The sequence below is a fragment of the Falco naumanni genome, chromosome 10 (genome assembly GCF_017639655.2).
Source record: "Falco naumanni isolate bFalNau1 chromosome 10, bFalNau1.pat, whole genome shotgun sequence".
Taxonomy (NCBI): domain Eukaryota; kingdom Metazoa; phylum Chordata; class Aves; order Falconiformes; family Falconidae; genus Falco; species Falco naumanni.
In genome coordinates this window covers 20,811,801-20,835,534 of record NC_054063.1, presented here as the reverse complement: position 1 = coordinate 20,835,534, position 23,734 = coordinate 20,811,801, and the positions used below count along the sequence as shown (strand labels likewise).

The 23,734-nt window shown below is 49.5% G+C and overlaps 1 protein-coding gene across 2 annotated transcripts; it reads right to left on the bottom strand.

Annotated features, from left to right (window-relative positions):
- Nucleotides 1-349: 349 nt before the first annotated feature.
- Nucleotides 350-22,069, bottom strand: ZFP91 (ZFP91 zinc finger protein, atypical E3 ubiquitin ligase). 2 transcript variants are annotated; one of them, XM_040607970.1, is made up of 11 exons: nt 21,521-22,069; nt 20,884-20,909; nt 9,713-9,928; nt 9,438-9,474; nt 8,862-8,948; nt 8,382-8,504; nt 5,903-5,953; nt 5,389-5,467; nt 4,906-5,020; nt 4,307-4,406; nt 350-3,948 (listed from the first exon to the last, which is right to left on the bottom strand). In XM_040607970.1, the coding sequence occupies exons 1-11, from the start codon at nt 21,862-21,864 to the stop codon at nt 3,438-3,440; spliced, it is 1,689 nt and encodes a 562-aa protein (XP_040463904.1). In that variant the 5' UTR covers nt 21,865-22,069; the 3' UTR covers nt 350-3,437. The 2 variants fall into 2 exon arrangements, with proteins under 2 accessions (XP_040463904.1, XP_040463903.1); XM_040607969.1 differs by having other exon boundaries at nt 8,862-8,951; nt 21,521-22,068.
- Nucleotides 22,070-23,734: the final 1,665 nt, after the last annotated feature.

The following is a 23,734-nucleotide window of genomic DNA, read 5'->3' as shown; positions in this document are numbered from 1 at the left end:
AAGACCAGGAGCTGAAAAAGCAGTTTCCCTTTACTATCCCGGTACACCCAGCCTGGCTGGGGAGCTGCCGGCGGCCCCCCAGCTCCCAGGGCCGGTGGCCAACGCAGCAGCGTCGTTGCCACCTGGTGGCTACTGCAAAAAGCGCCGCTGAGCTCCGGGAGCCCCCCGCTCCGGCTGGCTCAGCCCCCGGCCCAAGCCCCGCACCCCGGGGCCACCCTCCAGCCCCCACGCCGCTGCCCGTGCCGGGCACACCGCCCGCAAGCTCTCCGGGGCGCTGAGGGCAGACGAAGGGCCCTGCGCCCCCTCCGTTCCCTCCCCGGGAGGAGAAAAAAAAAAATAAATACCGGGGGAAAAAAATACAAAAAAGTTTATTGCAAACTACTACAATAATTTATTGAAGCAAACTGCATGCGAGTGAAGGAGAGACATCGAGGGAAGGAAGAGCCGCAGGAGGGCTGTGTCAGTTATAGGGCTTCAAAGGGGAGTGGGAAGGGAGCTACACCAGTCTCTCCTGCATCGGGGGTTAGCAGGCTGTGGTTAGAGGACAGACAGGCAACTGGCCAAGACCAGAAAAAAGAAAAAGGAGAGCTACAAGAGGTGTGGATGGAAGGAAAAGGCAGGGATTGGCAGGGATCAGAGGTGGCTGGGCTGGGAAGTAAACGAGCTGCTCGATTCTGTGTCCCAGGAATGCAGTCGACAGCAAACTCTGCTCTGCTAGGGGTGGCGGGGGCAGACGCAGGACGAGGCAGCTTCCCTTGCCTCCCAGCCAGGTGCCAAGTGTCACGTCACCAGAGGCGAGCAAGCCCTTGACCCAAAAGCATTTTAGTGCCATCCCTCAGAAAACAAAACCCCCGAGCTCTCCATGTAGTGTTCTGTGCAAGCCTCTGCCCACTCCGCACCTCCCACAGGGCACAGGGGCAGGGCATGAAAAGCAGCTCCAGCAGCATGGTCTGCAGCAAGCGTGGGGACAACGTGGCCGAGCTGCACCACAGGAGCTCATCTGCTACCGGTGGCCAGGATGCAGGCCAGGAGACATGCCACCACATGACTCCCCAGACAGAAAACGCGCACTGCTGGGGGGCGAAACCATGCAGAGTTGGGTTTGAACACGTCTCATTGTGCTGCTTCTCTTTAGTTGGCATGGGGAGGGGACCAGCTGGCCACCCAAAAGCTTCCTGCTGGAAATCACAATAAATTTGATCCAAGCAAAGCAAGAAATTGGATCATCCCAACTGAAGAAACCGGTTTAGTTTAACACCGTACCATCGCGGACCTGACATGCACCATCCCAGGAGACCCGCATTCAGGTATGTTGGGCCCTCGTCCTTATCTCCAAGAGAGGCTTGTGGCCAGATGCATCTCCTGCAGGCATGGGAGCCACACCGATGCTGCGATGCAAGAATGTGGGATGCCCACACCCAGGGCATGAGACACCACGGTTGCAAACTGTTCAGCCACTAACCACACCAAGACCAGCAGTGTTTCAACTTGCTCTGACAAAGATATCAGTTGTAAGGGGGGAAAGGAGGCGACAAATCAGGGCATATGGCCCAATAAAAGTTGTCAGGCTTAGGCCACAGCTGGATTTCCAGGCAGCACACGGGACAGAGTGGGTGTTCAGTCAGTTTTCTGTAAAAAGTTCCCAATTAAATTCCATGTTTTATTGCCATTCTCCAGACCCCAGGTACCCTACCCTATTTTGCCTAGCTGCTGTGTGCTACAGACCAATTTAGCTGATGTTCTGCTTGGACAAGAAACTTCAGCTCTGCTCCCGATCACATAAACCCAACTGAAAAAACAAGCAAACAAACAAAAAGCCCAGGTTATTCTTCACCTCTTCCAAAAAACACTAAGAATTCAAGGCCACTGAATCTCCACACAGTTTCAGGCAAGAGCAAAAAGATCCAAGTCTAAATGGGATATGATGTGTCTGCTATGGAAACTTTTCCAAGGGCTCAGAGCTGTCCTAACTACACCGGCAGGTAACACTTGAACTGCCACGTTTTACATAAAGCAGGGTTGTTTGCACAGAAGAGACCTTTGAGAACATGGCTACACAACACCCTCCCCCCAGAACAGGGGCAGGGAGATGAACTGACAGCCCCTTAAGTCCTGCATCAGTCTATTGCCTTGGATAAGCAAGCCTGAGACAACCATACCCAGTCCCTGCTTCTGTATCTTTATCTAGACCTGCAAAGGAGAGGCGGAGTTGGATGAGGAGCACAACATTGCGCAGCAGCAAGCAGCTCACAACCGTCCTAACTCACGAGAACAAGTTCCTGGCTAACGATGTTCTTCCCTGAAAGGCTAGGGAGCAAGGGGGAGGCAAAAAGAGCATTTAATGCAAGGAGCTCACCCCGACCTGGGAGGGAGGGAGACAACAGCCAGCTGTTCCATCACTCACCTCATCCTCCTGCTAAAACGCTGCTGCAGAGACTCCCACTGCAAACAGGCTCTTCTCCAGGGACTCTCCCTCTACTCTGGAAAAGCTGCAAGAGACATCTGACTCCAGAATGCTGCCTTCACCTCAGCTCTCCCAGCTGCTGTTACAATGGCACTCCCTGCAGCTCACTAGCGCAAAGGAGCCTACTAGGAAATAGCCTGAACCCCTTCCACCCCCGCCCCCTAAGAACATAACTCAAAAATACCGACCCTTTTTTAATCAATAAATAAGGAATCTTGTTACCACAACACAAAAAATGAAGCATGTTCAAAGTGCAAATTACTGTCGTCAAACTGGGATGCTCCTCCTTGCCTCTCCCACGCAGGGCTCCCATAGCCCCCGGGGCCTCTCCAAGCAAACATGATCTATAAGCCAGGGCGTTCCCTCGACTTCCTGCCAGAGCTGGAGCAGAGGAGTGCAGTGGGGAGAGGGACGTGCGCCGTTTCACAGCTCACCCTGCTGAGGGGGCCTAAAGTGCCAAAGCCGAACTCCCAGCCCCGGGAGGAAGAATGAGACTGCAAGGACCAGAGTGCAGCGATGCATAGAAGTTGGGACCAGGGGCGAGAGGGAGTCCTAAGAAACCTGTCCAGAGCACATCAAATGCTTTCTAGTTCGCAAGTGGGGCCACATCAAGGAGCCAGAAAGGCACCTGCTTTGGGGCAGAGCGAAGGGTTTCAGCAGACTCCCCTCCCCTGGAGAAATCCATCGCTCAATCCAACTTGCTCTGGTAATGGCAGCATGTGCCCCTTTCTACAAAGGAGCAGTGGGAGAGAGAGAAGTGGTTGGGAAAGAGGATGTGCTGTGATCCACGCTGGAGGGGAGCAGCCCCTTCGGTTATTTACTAGTATTGTAAGTGTTGTTTAACTTTTCTCTCTTTCAGTGAGTGTCTCTTTTTCTTTCTCCCCCCCTCCCCCACCCCCCAACACACACCCCCCCGCCCCTCCTTTTAAATACAGAGTCCAAACTGTCCCAGCACCCACGTGCTCCCCACACACTAGGGTCCAGTGGAGTCTGAATCTTCGATGAGCACCTCTGTGGTGGCTCCCAGGATCTCTGTGTTCATGACCAGCCCCTCCGGATTTGCACTGCTGCCACTGCCTACAAAGAGCTTGCCATCAGCCACGAGGCTGACACGCTCTGCCCCACCGCAGTATGCCTTCGGCATCCCATCAGGGTTCAGCAGCAGGCAGTCTGCTGGGGCAGCACTTCCCAGGGGGTCGGGAAGGAGAGGGAGGCCCTGGCCATCAGTGGGTGGTGCAATGGCCTCAGGATTAGTGCCCAGGATGTCGGTGCTGGTGATCAGGGCACCCGCATTGGCAGCCAGCGCTTCAGCAATAAGCACTTCAGGGTGGCTCTTGGCTTTGTGGGCCACAACACTGTCCTTCTTCTCAAATTTCTTGCCGCAAATGTTGCAGGAGAACTGGTAGAAGGAGTCCGCATCATGCTTCTTCATGTGCCAGTTGAGGGAAGCCTTCTGCCGGCAGGTGAATCCACAGATCTCACACCTGGGAGGGAGAAGAGGGAGGTCACAACAAAGGGACATCCCCACGAACTCGTGGGGACAGCCCAGGAAAACAGCAGGGGCTCATTAAAATGGGATGTCACCATAGCACCAGCTCTTCCAGTTTTATTTGCAGAGGGCTTACGTTCCTCAGATCTCTACTGAGACACTGCCTCAAGGAGCCAGTGAGACAAGCGGCAGCTCAAACACTCCTGCAGGTGTGCATTTAAAGAGAGCCGAGACACCAGGAACAGGTTCCAGCCCTGACTTCAGAGCTGCCCCTGCTCTCAGTGCGGTCCAAGAACGGGTGCATCCGAGGGTCCCTCAAAGTAGGAGGGCAAGAGACAGGCAGAGGTACTCACTGCAAGGGCTTCTCGCCCGTATGGATCATTCGGTGCACTGCCAAGTTATGAGAACTCTTAAACGCCCGGGCACAGTACTCACAGATGTAATCCCTTTGATCTAAAAAGCAATACCAGTTTGAGCGTTACTCTCCCCACAGACCTGCTCCCTTTCCCAGTTCTCACATGTTACAGGTAAAGCTGCCCAAGAAGCGGCAGAACTAGAAGCGCCAGCAGGCATGGCAAAGGAGGAGGTGTCCCACAATACACCACACCAGCTGATCTGGAGAGTTAAGGTGTTAACTCTCCTAAGAGCTAATTATCTGTTCTGAGCAATACTGTAAGGACTGGCAAATTAGCATACAGCTTGGCTTGGTTTATTCCTCTACAGAACCCCTGAGTGATACTTGCCAAGAGGTGAATTAAAGACTCTAGAGCCTCTCTCATTTCCTTAAAAGACAGTAGCCCAGAAGGAAATAATACCCTGCTGCTACTGCAAGTCTACGCCACCTGCCTTGGCTTCACTGTCCCCAGAAGTCCTAGAGGCTTCTCCATTTTCCTCCCTCTGTCTGTTCACTGACCCGAGGAGGAGTTTGTATCTGTTTCCCACCTCCCTGTACCTGTGTGGTGTTTGGCGTGCCGCAGAAGCTGCTTCTGGAGTCGGAAGAGCCGACCACAGGAGGGATGAGGACACACGTATTTTTTCTTCAGCAAGTGCTGGTACTTTATGTGATGCTATAAAGAAAGAGTGAAAGCTTGTAGACTCTCTCTTTACATAGCTAAGAGCACAGCTGAGACACATTGATCCCAGATGGCCCCTCAGCAGGCCACCAGATCAAATCACTGACAAGACACCCTTATACCATGAACACAAACACTTTGATCTCCGTTGAGAGAAGAAAGCCAAACGAATGTGAACGTGTAGCGACAGGACAGATACAGACACACACGGCCACAACCGGCCGCCACTGATTAAGTTTACCAAAAAGACAGTGTTAGAAAGGAGTGCCTCAGTGCCTCCAGTGACGGATTAGCTGCCTGTTCCAAGCAGCCCTGCCCTGCCCTCACAGATGCCATTCAAGAAGTGAAAAATCTGAACCAACCTGCAGGTAACGTGGGTGAGCCAAGACTGTGCCACAGCCTTCCATCTCGCAGCGGACATACTGTATCGGAGGCTTCTTCCTAAGAAGTCAGTAAGGAAATGGGCAGAGCGGTTAGCTGATGCATCCGAAGCCAAGGCAGCAGCAAGCTAAACGAGTGCAAGTGCAGCTCAGCAATGTGAGAGCAAAGGATTACTGCTCCAGTATTCCTATTTGGGCTACGCTAATAGAGACCCTGTCTAAGAGTTCCCTCCAGTCCTAGCACTACTTAAGGTCTCTCCCCAGGGCCAAGAAAACCCCAGGAGACAGAGACTTCCCAGAACCTTATTACTGGGCAATATCAGGCTGGGGATCAACTCAGAAGTGAGGAAGACACAGCATGCTGCGGATATCTCCGCCTCCCTTAAGGCAGACTTCTATACCGTGCAAGAGAGTTGGCTTTGAGACAATGAATATCTGTGTAAGATGCAAAGGAAGCAAGTCTTCAGAACAGAAGTGAGTAGAAGGGATTGCTTACCTTCTTTTGGGCAGCCTTGGACTCTTGTCATCCTTTCTCCTCCTTCCCCTCCTGTAACAGAGTTACAGAAACAGAACTGAAAGAAGCTTCTTTACATTGGTAATGGGCAGAGTTTTTTAAGTGTATGCTATAAAGCAGGAGCACATTCTAAGAAATACTACAGAACTCTTCTACACTTTTAGGCTGAAGAGTAGTAACACCGCAGCCAGCAAGTCAGCTGCTCTGGCAAGTCAGCCACCTGCTCTGGATCAAAACACCTGAAAAGTTTCTAAGGAAATGCTCTTGTAATAGATGGGCAGGTTCCCTAAATAAGTTAAGTAACCAAGCCTCCACAAAAATTTCCCCTGCATTTTGCAGAACTGCTACCTCACACAGAAGACCAATCCTTGTGGAGCTGCGGTGCCCATGTTTCTGATAACCTGGGTGACAACTTTTTCTGCATGCCATTTGGTGGCATGTGGCAGACCTCAAATCACCCAGCTTCTGCCAACAGTGTCAGGCTGCGGCTGCATGACTACCCGCTAGGTTTAGCATACAATGTATTTTTGAACATGGTTGCCTAGCTCAAATGTGTCAGCCCACCATTCACAACTGAGTGGCTACCAGTAAATAGGTATCAGAAAGCTACAGTCCAACAGGCTGCGGTTAGAAATTACCAACTCTTCTGCCACAATGAAGCGAGAAAGAGCTATTTTAGAAAATCCTCAACCAGGCATCACACACTTCACATTTTTTCTTTTAAACCTGCAACTGTCCAAACAACTTGCGACCTTATAATTAAATTCATCCCTTTCCAGGCTGCACAGCAGCACACAAGATTCTGTTCCAGACAGTTAGCAAGCTGTTGCCTCGTTAACTGCAAGCTCTAGAAAAATCAATCCAGTGCAAGTTGGTGGCAGATTCAGAGGAAGGCAACATTCTTGAGCAGGTCCTCAATCCGGCCCCCGGTATTTACAGACCCTCCCTGCCGGGGGTTGGGGGGGGGGGGGGAAACCAAGCAGCCGCAGATGACTTCCTGCCACTTCATCCGCGTGCCGGCCCCCTGTTTAAAAAGTTTGAGGACCCCTGTTCTTGAGAAATAAATGCTTCATGTGGTTTGCTCTCAGAACCCCTCCCATTTCCTAATGCATTTTTTAAAACCATGTAATTTTGCCCACACAGTCCAGGATTGATGGTGCACCCCGTTTCCTCTGCTCTGCTGGGTAACATTTCATATCACACTAACAACATCCATCTGCATGACTAGAAAGAACGGCATTAGTGATCTAGCAGCTATTTTGCAGTCTTCTGCATTAACTATAGCAGCTTATACACCTGTCAAAGACAAAAATCTATGTCTGAGCAGACCTACACTTACATGTAAAATGCACCCTTCCCAATCAACAGCTCTGCCCAGAACATCGTGCCTGCTTGATCATATTGCTGCAGAGACACTTACAGTAGATTGATAGAAGTCTTTTCTAGACTGTACCGAGACATCTTTATTGATAGCAAGACTGTGCCAGTAACATGCTGAACAGCCACTCAGCATTCAAACCAAACCCTCTGCAGAAGCACAGATTTCATTATGCACAAAAGTAGCGTCTGATCCAACCAACACAACCACGAGCCTCAGAAAGCCACCTCTCGCAGGAAAAAAAAAAAAAAAGAAGAAAAAAATTATCAAAATACCAGCATCCTTACTCCTCTCCAATGTAAATCAGCTCTGCAGCAGCTTCGAAACAGCGAGAGAAATTAGAAAGGTGTGCAGAGCCCCACACCGCAGACCAGCAGAGGGAGCCCCATTTGTTCCAATTACTCAGAGGAATGAACACGCAAAATCTGCCTTCCCCCCCCAAAGCAGGGCTTTGACACAGACACATAAATCCAATCTACCTTGCTTGCCAGAAAGAGAGCTTCAGCGCCGAGTTCCAGTGACAGCATACCCAAAGGTTTTGAATCTCCACTCAAAGCGCTAGTGACAGACTAGGCAGCAAAAGTTTTTTGTTCTATTTCTCCAAAACGAGGGAGAACACAACTTTTTCCTGAGCTCTGGTATTTTAGTCCCAGATGTACAAGGAGGACACGTACCACATTAGATGTACAAAGTATTCCTGTGTCTGCCTCTAGGCATGCAACAGAAGAGATGTTGCCTTCCCAGGCTGGCTTTCTAATACAGTCTAGTACACTTCAGACATCACAACAGAAACCAATTTTAAGAATGCTCTGAAGTATTTCATGCTGTGTGGCCATATCTAGGTAGGTGGACTAAACCACAGTACGGAGAAAAACTCCCCAACTTAAACTAAATGAAAATACCAAGCCTTTTGCTTTTCCTTGCCTAACGTGCAAGACGGAAGCAGAATTTCTATCAGAACAAAGATTCTGCTCTATTATCTTTCAGGCCCAGAGGAGGAGGGAGGAAAACACTCTTGTACACTATTAAGAAAGCAAAATACACAATACACACTGCTACATGTAACCGTAGAGTTTTACTCACTTCCTTGGCGGTTCTTCATCTTCCCGAAACTCACTCTCTTCTTTCACTTCTACTTTAATCTCTTTCTGTTTCTCTTTTTCCTCCTTCCCCTTGCTAGCTTTTCTCCTTTGCTTTGGCGCTTCCCTATGAAGACAAATACAACATATTACTCCAATACCCTTCCCGTTGCGTGTGTTTTACAAAGATTTAAGCAAAAACTAGATCACAGTCCAGGTCTATTTATCTGAAGTCCCACTTCTAAGCAGAAGTATGAACAAGGATTAAGGAAGAACCTGGCAGCCAGCAGGGCTCCAAAGGCTTTGGTCCATTAAAAAACAGTCTCAACAGCTGTAGGCAATATTTAGAAAACACAGTGCCCAATGGGAGCCATTCCACTTCAGCAACTAGCACAGGTTCTTTGGGTCATATTAAGCTCATTCATCTACGATGTCACAATTTTTTTTGGTCTAAAAAACACAGTAAGAATGTAATCCAATATACTTCTCTAGGTGGGGCTTGTAAGTTTCATCTCTCGGATCATCTTTGAAGGGAACTTCTTCCTCACTGATGAGCATCTCATCATCATCACTGCTATGAGAAAAGGAGAACAGAGAACTTTGCAGCAACAGTTTAAGCACTACTAGAGGAATATTCATGCATCATCCCCCAGGATGGAAAAAACGCTATTACATAGCACCTTCTCATCCAGCATGACTGGGGAAAGCTAACAGCTTGCACTGACTAAGGAGCATGATGACAGCTAAAACAGACAGGCTAGGCAGAGCAGTCTCCTCCTGTGAACCCACCTAACGATAGCATCTGCTCCTGAAGGAATAAAGCTACCAGGTGAAACACCCAGACCAAATCTTACTATCCATTCCTCCACAATATCTCCTGACACCTGCAGTCCATCTGCAATCCAGACTGCAAATGCAACAGTCCAGGACTAAGAACAGAGCTACCATCCGTCCCATAGATCCTTTCACAGAAGCATTTATTTTGAAAAAACCTCAGGCCCTTATCTTCCCTTCTTGGGACACTAAATAGGAAGAAATACCACAAAACAGAGCTTCCTACCTGATTCCAGCTGGAGACTGATGTTCTTCTGTGACCTCTGAAAGGAAAAGTCACCATTAGGTTTCAATCTGTGTTCGCTGCAGTGAGCAAATCTGTCTCAAGACACCGCCGTCAACATTCAGTGCCAGGAGCGCTGGTGGCAGAAGGTACTCATGACCAAGAAGCACCATGCCCCTACCAGCCACAGTCTGCACAGAGCTCACATCCAGCTCCCTTCAAAGGTTCCCAAGACCTGGCTATCTTCAGGCACTTTCATCAAAGGGCTTCCCACGTACCGTATTCAAGGTGGTCTGCATTTGGCTCTGATTTGCAGACAAGCTGCAGGGAACCGGTCTTGGATCTGGAGGCACGTGAGTTCTCAGCATCACGCTGGCGGGCCACGGTGGCTGACCGGCTACTGCGCCAGCTTCTGCTAGGCCTGGCTGTGCTGACAGGAGGGCTTTGGGTGAGGATACTGGAAATTTCCTTCTCTTCCTTCTCTTCTTTGGGATCTGAAACACCCATTGCAATCTCTTTCATAACAACAGAAACCTTAAATCCCATCATCAATCCACACTCCTCTCCATTACATGACGTTGAATAGCATCGCTGCCCTGTCTACTCTGACAGGGGAAACCACTGATTCTTACAGATTTGAAACGTAGCTCTGCCCAGCCAGCCAGGACGCACCCCAGGGCCTTACCTCAGCAAGCCTTCCTTCAAAACTCTCAACACATTTCCTACTGCCTCTAAGATGAAACACAAATATTTAAAAGCAGCTTACACTTCTCTCTCAAAAAGGCTTATGACTACATACTGGCTCCGAACTCCCCTAAGCACTACAAGACAGACACTCATAAACTTCAGCAACTGCTTTAGGAAAGACTAACTTCAAAATTGGACCAAATCAGAAGTCATGTTTGGAGAATCGCCCAAACACGTATTTAATCAGAACTGTACACCTGACAATAACTCAGAGGGATCTGAGCTGGATGTTTCTGATCTTATTATAGAGCAAGGAGCATCACAAGCACTGTTAGCCTGAGGTGTCTCCACCCATTCATAGCTTCTACAGGTGGTTTCTTTTTGGCTGATGGCTGATCTCCAGATAGGTTTTGGCAAGACAACAGAACTGGCTGAAATGTCCATGTGAGCAAGTTCATCCCTTAAAAACTAAAATTCACAATAACAGTTTGCTTGATCTCACTTCTTGGTGCTTGCTGTGACACTGGGCCTTAATGAACTCAAATTCAAATGCCTTTTGAAATTTCACAAGCGATGTGCTGAAGAAATCAATCCCAAGTAGCTGGCTATGCTCAGCACTCCAGGTTTGCCACTGCTTTAGTACACAAAGCCACCTGCAGCACTCTGCAGGGCCTGCACTCTGGGCTAAGCTCTGACCCACTCCTTTTTACCCAAATACACTGCTGTCTGGTTTCAGGTGGGTTTCTCCTGCCGAAGCACCTGTCAGTAGTACCACTGAGACGCCTGAGAATTTATAAAGCATTCGCCGGCAAAGTCAGTGGACAGTTCTCTAAGGACTGGTCAGGGAGCAGCTCTGCCATGCCAGAAGTCCTGGTGAAGAGCAAACTACACATCAAGAGCCAGGAGCATGCATCGGCAGTGGGGGAGGTCCACAGCATCTTGGGTGCCATTCACAGGAACACAGTCAGGATACAGAGAGACACTGTTCATGTCCTTTACTCAGCACTCGTTAGACAGCATTTGGATTCCCCCTCAGTTTTGGACTCCCACCACAAGAAGGTTGGGGGCTGAAACACACAACCCGTGAGAAGCAGCTGAGGGAAACATGCTTGTTCAGACTTGAGAACAGAAAACCCTAGAGGGACGCAACAGCAGCCCTACAATGTACAGGCAGGCTATCAAGCAGCTCAAACCTTCTTGCTGAAGTGCACAGCAGGGAGATGAGGAGCAGCAGTTGTCATCTGAAATGGGGAGGTCCGACACAATAAAGGAAAAGCATTTTTCCCCCAGGACAACAGTCAGGCACTGGAAGAGAAGCCCAACCCTCTATGGAGCTGTGCAGCCTCCATAGAATCAGACAGGTTTGGGTGGGAAGGGACCTTTAAAGGTTATCTAGTCCAACCCCACCTGCAGCGAGCAGCGGCATCTTCAACTAGCCCAGACTACTCAGAGCCCCGTCCAACCTGACCTTGTAAGTGACCAGGGATGGAGCATCGACCACCTCTCTGTGCCAGTCTTTCACCACCCTCATGATAAAAAATTTCTTCCTTGTATCTAGTTTGAACCTACCCTCCTACAGTTTATAACCATTACCCCTTGTCCTATCGCTACAGGCCCTACTAAAAAGCCTGACCCCATCTTTCTTACAAGCCCCCAGCAAGTATCGAAAGGCTGCAATAAGGTCTCCCCAGAGCCTTCTCTTCTCCAGGCTGAACAACCTCAACTCTCTCAGCCTTTCCTCATCAGAGAGGTGTTTCACCCCTCTGATCAATGTTGTGGCCCTCCTCTGGACTCACTCCAACAGTTCTCTGTCCTGTGCTGAAAACTCCAGAGCTGGATGCAGTACTCCAGGGGAGTCTCACCAGAGCGGAGAAGAGGGACAGAATCACCTCCCTGGCCACGTTTCTTTTGATGCAGCCGAGGATACTGTTGGCTTTCTGGCGCATATTGCTGGCTTATGTCCAGCTTTTCACCCATCAGTACCCCCAGGTCCTTCTCTGCAGGGCTGCTCTCAATCCCTTCATCCCCTAGCCCATATTGGTATCAGGGGTTGCCCCGACCCAGGTGCAGGACCTTGCACTTGGCCTTGCTGAACTTCACCAAGGTTCACACAGGCCCATGTTTCGAGCTCATCCAGACCCGACTGGAGAAAGCCCTGACCAACATGATGTGAACTCTGTGTTGAACCCATGTTAAACAGCAGGTAGGACCAGAAATATCCTGAGGTCCCTCCCAACCCAAAATCTCTAATTTTGCATCAAGCCTTTTCAACCATGTCATCGTTTTACTTCTAGCATGTAGTTTGCTCTGCATGACTCACTCATGAATCCTTGATTAACAGGGTGGGAAAAAATCAACATTTGTCTGGGGAAAAAAAACAACACCTGACTGGAATACAGGACATGAAGCATCACAACTTTGTTGTTAAAATGGCAACCAAGCCTGATGTCTTGCATGTCATGTCTAAAGCCCACTGCATCAGAGCATGAACCATGCCCTCCTTTTGCCTTTCTGGTTTAGCAGCTCTCAAGGTGAACTATGACTGCTTTACATTTTTAATCCTATTGTGAACATCTTCAGTTTTTCTGAATGCTAAATCAAATCCAAATACACTTGAAGCCATTCTCTAGAAATTTTCACCTCAAACACTGCTGTGCTACCAGCGACAGCGCACACTGCTGCTCCTGAAAGGGGTTTCCTCCCTTGGAAGATCAGGCATTCAGCTGATTTCTTAGCAAGAGCCAGCATTTCAAAGATTAGACTTACGGAGTTGAAACAGACCTCCCTCAGAACACATTACTACAAAGCACACTTGCTTCATTTCTCTGAAGTGAAGATGTTTAATAAGGCTTTCCCCATGATTTCTCCTTTTTACTTCTTCCTCTACTTCAGTGTGCTTGTCTAACAGATTCATCGCATTTTTACATGCCGTGAATACCCATGTACCTCCAAAAACCCCCACCGTTAGGAGAAGCATCAAATATTTACTTTGAGGTAGAACTCAAAGTAATACAGACCTAGAGCTCTTAGTTTAAAACCCTTATAATTCTAGGCCCTCCCAACAGGGGACACAGGTCCCTGGTGCAAGGGTCAGAGCTGCACCAGAAAACGTGTATCTGTAAAGTATTCAGCTGTACTAGCAGCTGGAGTCAGCACTTGCCAAGGCTTTGCCTGAATCTAAAAAAGCAAAATATTTTTATAAATTTTTAATTTAAAAATTGTTAATAAATTCTACATCTTTCTCACACTGAGTTTCCTTTTTCCTTCACAAACAGCCTTCTGATGAATCCAGCCTGCCTGTCAAAAAATAACAAAAGAAAAAAACGCCAACCACGAAACCAAAAAACCACCCCAAATCCACTAAACACAGACAGCAACTGGCTTAGAGAGAAGAGCAGTGCTTCCTCCTCCCGCTGCTTTCCTGTCACACCCAACATGGTGTTACAGGTAATCACAAGCCTGTCACTTGGAAGTGCTGCAATATTAATGGCATCTGAGGATTCCTCCCAAAACTTCCGGTGTTTGGCAGGAAGCAACAGGACTCACATGCACATTTCGATCAGGAGCATGGCTGTCCCTGTCTCTGTCACCAGTGGAAGGAGTTAGGAGATGCCTACCTCTCTTAACTGACTACACGGGGACCTTACTATTTTTCAGTCCTGTCTTGGGTACCACATTTAGCCTGATTAAATCCAGGCCCTGCGGATGAACACAGCGTTAACCCTCTCTTCTCACAAACGCCTCTCCACAGAAAGCCACGCTCCTTGCTCCTCCGTTAGTAGGATTTGGCTAGTGGCGCAAAGCAGCAAAAGAAACAAGATAGAGGGAATAAACATTGCTATTACAGATAATCAGGCTCTGCTCTTCCAACAAAAAAGGACGCAGCTTTAATCTCGAGACTGAAACACAGAAAATTTTAAATTAGAAAGGCTGTAGTCAATTCTGCATTTAAAACTGTATCAAACTTGTCAACACCACTAGCTCTGCCTAGCTGCAATTTCTCTGGAAATTTTGTTCCTGTCCTCCCAGAAGATGCAGGGAAAATGGATTATAGGCCAACATCCTGTTATTTTGCTGCAAGTGTCAACAGTGGTGATGGACACCACTATGTAACAACTCAGACTTCAGGAGGACAAAAGGATACATGAGAGACAACAGGCATCGAGACACCCCCAACGCAAATCAAAAAGAAGCACCAAGCATTTATTTTTCAAATCAGCTGCTGCAAAACAAATTCTAGGTCTTCCTTTCAGCAGAGCCTGCCGGCCAGTTGGCACAGACAACCTCGGATTAAGATCCAGTGCTGCTGTCTTTTGCCGAAATTACTTTTTATGGGGAGGCAGCAACAGAAGCTACGACTTGGCAAAATAAGTATGCCAAGAAATGCCCCTGTGCTCCCGCTCCTCTACAGTACCGATGTTGATTATTATCCACCTCATTCCACAGCCTCCAGAGAAGTTAGCTTTGGGAACTGTGTGGATGCCTGCATCCTACAGGAAGTCACTCAAGGGAGATGGGGAGCATCCACTTGGCAAAGCCCTACCGATCCTTCTGTCTTTTGGCTCCCGAGTTCTTCCTACCTTGAGCTCTCCCTTAAGTCCATCACTGATAAGCAGCTTTCATCCTGAGGTGCTTTCACCATTCTGCTGATTCTGCCCAATAGCCATTAAACTTAAAGAGTGTCCAGGGCAGAAAACTCAATATAGATTTGAGTGATGGTACACAGGAGGTATCAAACATCCTTCAACTTTAAGATTTTTGAAGAAAACACCAGTCACTGGGAGAAGGGGCAAGAAAAGGAAACCTGGGAGGAAATTAGCTACAGAGCCGTAGCTGTGTTATTGTTTAGACAATCCCAAGACAAAAGTCTGGGCACGGCTCTGCTTCTTACAAGAGTTTACCCCAGTAATGCTCCATCTCTGCTCAGCACGCTAGTCAGCACGGATTCCCATTTCAGACATGCAGCAGCAACATTTTCTCATTCACACTCTTAATTCTGCCCCTGGAGCACTGCACGCAGGGTTACCAAACCAGCAAAATCATCTCTACCTCAGAACCTGTATCATATTTTCCTACGTATACCAGCCCTGCCATGAACTGAAACATAAAGGATAAACACCAAAGCTTGTCTGCTGTCTCCTAGACCAGGAGGTAAACTCACCCTTACGAGTCTCAATTCCTCCCTATATCATAGATCCACTTTGCAGGCAGGATACCCACAGGAGGCCAGAGATACTGGCACTCACTGTCTCGTGCTTTGTTTCTTTCTTCATCTACAGCTGTGTCACTCCCTGGCCCCACAGCATTTTCCTTATAGGAGACCGTCCCGAGAACAGGGTGCTTACTGCTTCTTTTTTACATCACTGGATGCACAACAAGTGTTAAGAATGTGTCAGGGTAACTGACAGCAAGCCGACAGGGGCCTGAGCACTAAATACACATATCGCATGGCCAACACCTCCCTGACCTCCTTTCCGGGCACTGAAGGAAAACAAAGTCCCAGGCACAGATCAATTACCCATTGCAAAGAGCAGAAAGGGAAAGTCTGAACCAACTGCATTTACTTCCTGAAGAACAAGCAGTACTTCCTTCATCCCGTGACTCACATGATCATGTTGCATCTGTCCACCACTCTCCTACCCCCAGTTTGCCTAATAACCCGCGTATGCAGCGGCTAGGTCGGTCTGTGTTTTGGGAAAGATAAGCAGGTAGCCAAAGAACGGGGACCCAAGTCACCACTCCCCACGGGAAGGGTACGCAGAGGTAACGCTAGTACAGGTGCCATTTTGCAGATTCAGCAGCACTGCTGCGAGATGCTGCTGTCCTCAGGTTTCATTGGGGATGAATGGTGGAAACCCTCTGGAAGGAGAGCTTCTTGCTCCTGCTGCTTAGAGCACAACTTATAAAAGGCTGGTTTATGCCAAGTCTACAACTGGTGTATTGCTGTGCACCAGCCCTGCTCTACCAGCAGCTCAGAAATCCACTCGACAACTCTCAGAACTGGGAGTTGTTTGGTACTCCCCATCTACTTGTACCAGCCACGCTTGTTCAGATGTTCAAGCTTTTATTTACCAACGCTCTTTCACCCTGCAGCTCAGAGGTAAGCTTGTTGCAGTAACAGATTCCTCACTTTGACATCACAACAGTAACAAATATCCCTGCCTTGGTATCTATCCTTGACGCATAGAAAAATAAAACTTTCAACTGTTACAAATTAACAGTTTGTTGATACTAACAAGAAATTTTCTAAACTTTGATTTATGAAGTATTTGAAAGCATCTTACTAATCCTGAAAAGTAGACACTTTCAGAAAATAACCTACCTACAAATAAGTGAAAGGAAAATAAACTATGTATTATTAAGTTACAAAACAATTAGGAGAATAAATGCACCACTGCATATACACATCTCAGACTGCAACTTAAGATTTAACATAGGAACCACACAACAGATAAGGCACTGAACATTATTTCATAATGACACAGACAAAAATGAAACTCAGGGGAAAAAAACCAAAACAGTGTAAACCTCTATCCAAACGGCTCCCTCCTGCCAAAGAGTTGTGAAATTGTACATATGGGACACAGGAAAATTGTTTTAGGAGTCAAAGTAGGTCTGGGCAATCAGAGTTATTTAAATTCAGCACATTTTTATAAGGTTTGACTAAGTAATGACATTTCTCTCTCAAAACACTGACAAAATCTTAAGGGAAAGCAATCGTTACCCAAAGAGCATGAAGCTTTAAGAATGCAAATAAAGAAGTATAATGCAAGCTATCTATGCCACAAAACCATGTTGTACAACTACAGTCTTAAAAGTTTTCCATCTTTTTTTAATCTGTGAAACCTTACAGTTTTTCTAGCAGTTAAAAATGGACTGCTGAAGAGCCGGCTTGTATGTCCAACCCATTTCCTTCCAGAGCCATTGAAGAAACAGCTCCCTGAGCTCCCCTCTGCCCTGAGCCTTCAGATTGCAACCTGAAAGCTACTGTGGTGGGAGAATGGCTGCAATACCAACCACCCACAACGTGCATTAGAGTAGCCTCATACAAAAAAAAAACCCCAACTACATATCATGGAACAAATCATTCAGATAGTCACACATGGAATACTTTTTTTAGATATTCACTCATGTGGAGAACTGTTTCTAATGCACGGTTTCTATAACCATGTGCTGAAGATGTATGTAAATACTGCTGGCATCAGCCTCTAGCCCACACTGTGCAAAAAAACTTGCATTTCCAAGGAGGTGACTCTCCACGCATGTGGCACTACATCTCTTTCAATCACAACTGTACATAATAAAGGCTTCATGTGGCCCTGTGTTACCTCTCCAACAAACCCTTCTTTCCACCTTTAACAGCACTACTACACAGCTTGCCACCTGCGTGCACCTAAAGAATTACATTTGACCTCATTCTTATAATTGCAAAAAAGCATCAATACCAATGTAAAGTCGCAAAACTAAAACATGCAAGAAAAATAACTTGCATAAACAAGGTCCGCATCTAGTAAGTTTCAGCTGCATGACACAAGCACAGCAACATTAGACACAGATATTCAGTGATCTGAGTGTCCATCCATGGCATATTACACTTGTACAAATGCTTCCAACCCCACTCTCTTTCTTCCTACTGCGGGAGAAGTACCTTCTTGCAACCTGCAGCTCTAAAACCTCAAAGACAAAGCCTGTATGCTTTGGGAATGCAGTGAGGCAGGGGCTCTACCACTAAGCGCAAACCTGGCATCTTTATAGTCAGCCACTACTCCAATGCTCCCTCCTGAGCAAAACCTCCTGGTTTGGAAACTGTAATTGATTGAAAGATTTCATTCAATCTCTTAAAAGTGGCTACTAAACAGCAGAGATAGAATCTTACAAAAAGGTGGACAGTCAGAAACTGCTTTAGCTGTAAAAGTAAATTGGAGAAACACGTTTTGTTTGACTGCTTATGTGACTTTAAGTCACTGTAAGCACAGAACTTTCAGTCCAGTGATGGAAAGACATGAAGTGTATTCATTAAGTCCATATTCAAATAATTAAAATTATTCAGGCCTAACTAAAATGAAATTATTCCCACAAGAATATACAGTGTTATGGGAAGTCAAATGTGAATTATACTACACAGACTGACTCTAGCTACATGAATTTATTTATAAGCTGAGATTAAATGTTCTACTTATGTAACTAATATTTCTACAGAAACACATTAGGGAAATATTGCAATTGCATGACTAAGCAGGCAAGACAGGAAATACAATTGGTAGAGCTGACTTTGCAACTGCCTTCACGAACACTAGTATGGTAAAAATCGCATACTAAAATCTGACACAATAGACACCTTCGACTTTAACCTTCCCGTGATCTTCCCATCAGACCTGCACAGTCAGACCTTTGTGCCTGCGCTCCCAAGTTGATAAGCAGAAAAGCCCTCTGATTTCATGGCACTGTACAGAAGAACAACTTCTTCTGGCAAGTAGCTTCTCTGTTATAATTGACAGCACAAATTTAGCCGTGATCGCACCCATCACCCCAAGGTTGCTTTACCAACAGTAACACTGGTGGTTTTACCTCAAAATATAATCCCAGACACAAGGTAACAAAACTTATGAACAAACTTCGGCACAGCAAGTTTTTCATTTCTCCGACAGATGAACAGGATGTGTCACCAGGTACACCTCACGTGCACAGGCCATTTGTCCTGTATAGAGGCTAACAATTACGGCTGAGCTCACGCAAATTTAATATCCTACACCGGATTTAGTATTTTACAGTAAAGGGTAACAGTAGAATTTAATTCTGCATGGTGATTTGCAGAACTCACACCAGTAAATGCTAGCACTCAAGTCAAAGCCTTCACCAGAACCACTCAGCAGCTTTACTGGATTTCTCCCCCAGCCCAGCTTCATCCAGGGGTGAAACGACAAATGGCATTTTACTTCCCAGAAGTATGGAGGACTCCTAGCTACTAAAAACCCCACCATGCAAGCAAAGCCGCAATTTGCTTACACCCGATTAGGCTTCTTCAAACATTTTATGCTAAGGGATGAAAAGAGGGGAGTGGGAGGGAAGCTCCTCTCCTGGGTAGCACATGATCTGCCTGAGGAAGACACTTTATTTAGTCTGTTTCTATGTCTTCCCCAACAAGCACAAGCACACAGCAAGGACTTTGTTTAGCGTGCAGCTGGGACACAGAAGTACAGCTTTCTCACCTCTGTGTTTTTAAAAACTAAACAAGAAACAAACACACACACACACAATCACCAAGGCAGACTTCCTTCAGGCCTGAAGTAGTCACCACTTCTCAGTGCCAATTCCCATGCAAATGTTCATGCCATCCATTTTGGCTACAAGTCTAATCATAAAAAAAGAGCCCAAAACATTTATTAAGTCCTTTTGCCACTCCCACATTCGAGGACAACTGAATCTCTCAGAGCACAAAGTTAAAATCTAAAACTGCTAGAGTGCAGACATCCACCAAACCTGGGAAATTTCAGACTGATGTTTGTCATTTCCAAGCACATCCCAAGAAAATGGGGTAAAAGCGGGACTATTCTGCCTGTTTTCCACCACTATATGTAAACATTTCTGCTTAAGGGTATCCTAAACACTGAGAATCACCATTAAAAGGTGTTGTTAACATTATACACGTATGAAGTGACAACACCGTGCCTTTTTGCACATTTCAGCAAATTTGCTTTGACCTAAAAGGCTGAAGGTCTTACAACACTCTGTGCACCCTTTATGCTGTAAGAGGTAAACGCACACATCAGTTAATGTGCGTGGGGTGTCTGTGCTATACACACATCAGTTAATTCTGCTTTGGTCTGCAAAAATACACCTTGCCAGCTAGAACTGATTTCAACACCCAAATGGAATAACTCTATAGACTTAGAGGAATAAAGTTAGAGAGTTACAGAATTACAAGAATAAAGGCAACCTTCAAGACACAAATGCCTGAAATCAGAACTGAACAGCTCCAGCAGAAAGTTGAATTCGTTTGCACAGGTGTATGACCGTCTTTCCTCACTATTTCATTCTGTGACAATTCTCTAGTGCCAGATCAAAACCAACAGTACACAAAACCTTTTACTTGGAACTGCTTCAGAAGTCTTTTTTTTTTTTTTTTTTTTTTTTTTTTTTTAACAAGAAGCTGTTAAGTAGACACAGAGTTCACGTAGCTCACACTGGAAGAACAGCAAAGTTCCGCTCCTGGTCACAGATCCCCACAGTTGGACTTTCTTGATTTAGACCCATTAAGCCTGTCCCTTGCCTTCAAAAGTTTTCTTTTTCACCCCTAAAGACGTAAGAAATTCACAATCCAATAAAGCTAGAAAAGGACGAGCGTAAATATTTGAATACTCCTACTTCCACACGTCTTTCACGTGTCTCTCGAGGCCCTACACCTGTATCTGTGCCAGCAGTAGGACAGATGTGAGTCCAGGCTTTGCCAGCTACTTGGGACCACTGTGCAACAACAGCCATCAAGCTGCGGTGTGGCGCAGCCTCAACTTTTGCTAGCACAGCAATACCCTAGTGGCTATGAGGAAAAGTAAGTTTTTGCACGTTGGGCACGTGTGAACATCAGCAGCAGCTTATCGCAGCTCCATGATCTTGAGAGAGACCTTGGAAAGAAACTACATGTCATCAAGAAACAAAATGTTCTTTAAAAAGAAAGATCCAACAGATGTTTGGCTGCCTTCGTGGGAAAGCCCTGACCTTCTGGGTGGAAAACAACAGGAGGAGGGAATAATTCAGCACTTACCTTTACCAGCCGTTTTATCCGTGCACCTGAAAAGATACATAAGGCAAGTATGAGGGACACCGTTCAAGGCATGGCGGCGGGGACAAGAAACCGAAGGACATGGAAGGTGAGCCCCAAGACCCGGTTGCGGGCGGACCCGTCGTCCGGCTCACACCCCGCCGGTTTCGGCCCTCGCCCAGAGAAGGCCGGAGGCTCGCACCAGCCGCAGCCCGGCCTCAAGCGGGGGGTCTCTGGCTGGGCTACCCCTCCCGCACACGACTGCCCGCCGCCCCACCAACCCAGAGGCAGCGAGACGTGCCCCCCCTCACGGGAAAACCGTCCCCGCCGCCCCGGCACCGAGGCTTCGGGCGTGCGGAGCCCGAACAGGCCGGGGGCGGCGCGGCGGGCACCTGGCAGACCCGGCCGGCCGGCGCTGGAGGCTCGGCGCGGCCCGAAGGCCACCCCGCCGCGGCGGGCCTTGCCCAGGGACCGGCCCGGCCCGGAACAAAGAGGCGGAGGCGCGGGCAGCCCACGGCGGGAGGCGGGCCCCGGGGCCGCTCGCGCGGGGTGGGACGGGACGGGACAGGACGCGGCTGCGCCGCCAGCCCCGCAACCCCGCGACGGGCAGGGGCCCAGCGCGGTGCCGCAAGGCACTCACCCGACCCGGGGGGCCTTCTTGGCGGCGGGTGGCGTCTCGGCGGGAGGTTGCTCGGCGGCGGGCCGGGCCCCAGGGCTGCTCCGCCGGCGCCGGGGATACTCGGCCTTACGGCGGCGGGAGGCGACGGCGGCTCCCCCTTCGGCCGAGGCAGCGGCGGCCGCGGCCCGGCCCCGCTCCCGGCCGCCCCTCAGCACCCGGCTGCCGCCGGACTCCTCCCCCTGATCGGCGGCGGGCGGCGGTGGGCGGCGGCGGCCCGTGGACAGCGGCCTTTCTGCCGCCGCCGGCGGGCCCTGGGCGCGCGGCTGCTCCTCGGCGCCCCCCGGCTGCTCGGTGCCCGCCGGCATCAGGGCGGCGAGCGGCGGGGCCGCGGCGGCTGCTGCGCGCTCCTCCCCCGCTCCCGCCCGCCGAGCCACGCCACGCCCACCCCGGCCGCGCCTAATCACTGCCCGCTGCCCACCTTCACGCGGCACCGCCAGGCGACCCACCCCCTGCCCGCGCCCACCAATCCGCGACCAGGAGACGATGGGTAACCCCGCCCGCCACCCTGCCTCCCCTCGGCCCGCCGCCTACCGCTCCGCCTCCCACCGCCCTCCCGCCTTTCTCCACCGCTCTCTCGCCGCCCGACCAATGGGCGACCCGCCCGCGTCGGGACCCGCCCCCCACTGCGGCGCGGCCAATGAGCGGCGCCGCTCCCCGCGCGCTCCGCGCCGCGCAGGCGCTGCCGGGGCCGCCGCGCTCGCCCGCCCTCTCCTCCCCCGGTCGGCCCCGCCGCGGCGCCCACCCGAGCGCGGCCCCTTCGGCCGCCGCTCCGCCGGCCCCGCCGCCTGGCTCGCCCGTCGGTCGCCCGGCCGCCGCCTGGCCCTCGGAACCGCCGGGCTCCCTACCGCCGCCGCTGCCTGCGCCCCTCCGGCTGCCCCCGGGTTGCCCTCGCCCTGCGGGCGAGGCCTGGCAGGAGGAAGACGCTCGTCCCCCGCCCCGCGCGGGGCCGCTCCCTGCCGTGGGGCTGCGGCGCCGCTCGCGGTCCCGGCGAGGCCTGGCGGCGTGGCCCGCTTTTGGCTGTCGCTTCTCCTTTAAGAAAAAAAAAAAAAAAAACGCCCCGTCGGGCGGCGGGTGAAAGTCGGTGACAAAATGGCGGCCGGCGCAAAGGGGGCGGGGTCTGCGGCGGTGGTCACGCCCACTTCCGACAGGGCTCCGCGCATGCGCGCTGCCTGCCGGGAGGTGTAGTTCCAGCTGGCCGGAAAGCGGCCGCGAGGCATGCTGGGAGCTGCGGTCTGCCCGGGCTGGGCCTGCTGAGCCGCCCTGCCGCGGCCTGCCCGCTGGCGGCCCCGTGGCGGCGTGCCGGCCTGCCCAGGGGTACAAGCAGTGCCCCTGCGCCCGCAGGATCTCGGTGACAGACGAGCACGACCGTTGCGTCCTGTGCCTGGGAGTGGGCCACAACCCGCAGGGCTGCGGGGCGGCCTGTGCCGGCATGGCCCCCTATGCCACCCACCTGCAGGTCCGGCGTGGCTGCGAAAATAAAAGGGAGTTCAAAGAGCCTGAGGCATTTAGCTGGTAAATCATGTTTGTTAAACTGATACCCATCGGTCGGCCTTTTATTTCCTCTTGCTTTTGAGTTTCAAGTCCTAAGCTTTATTAAATAAGGCTAGAAAACAAGAGTGCATCCAAATCTCCATTCCTCGGTTCGTGAGAGTGCTCTAACAAAGCTTTTTACTGTGGAGAACTGCATACGGTCTGATTCCTCTTGGCAAAAACACTGTGCTGTGGAGAGAAGTACATCCTAACACGAAAGTTAAAGAATTAGAAAAATTTGAGACACTCACATGGTTCCTTCTGTCAGTTCCAGACCAAGGCCATAGGCTGCCGACCCAGCCTCCCACAGGTGCTGTGACAGTGTGCTTTCTCAGCAGCAGCATTTTGTAAAGGCGATATGCAAACCTTCTCCAGCATTGGTTACCTGAGTGGTTTGAGACTCATTTTCAGTCCAGACACAGTTTGGCTGGTCCTTACTTTTTGTCAGTCCAATGTCAATCTGTTAGTTTTCTTTCAATTGAAATGTTTCTCTTCTCAAGAAGGAAATCTCAGCTAGAATTTAAGTAGCGTCTGCTACTGCTGTTTGCATTGTAAGCAGCTAAAAATAGTCTTTCCCTCCCCAAGGACCTGTCTAGCTGGAAAACTGATTGACATCACTTTTCAAACTAACTATTCTGCAGCATT

Bases quoted from the DNA above. Each gene is read 5' to 3' on its own strand.
- ZFP91 (XM_040607969.1), bottom strand. From the start codon at position 21,864: ATGCCGGCGGGCACCGAGCAGCCGGGGGGCGCCGAGGAGCAGCCGCGC. The intron at 20,910-21,520 runs GTGAGTGCCTTG...GTATCTTTTCAG, and splicing joins AAGAAGGCCCCCCGGGTCGG to GTGCACGGATAAAACGGCTG. The intron at 9,475-9,712 runs GTACGTGGGAAG...TTTTCCTTTCAG, and splicing joins TGCAGACCACCTTGAATACG to AGGTCACAGAAGAACATCAG.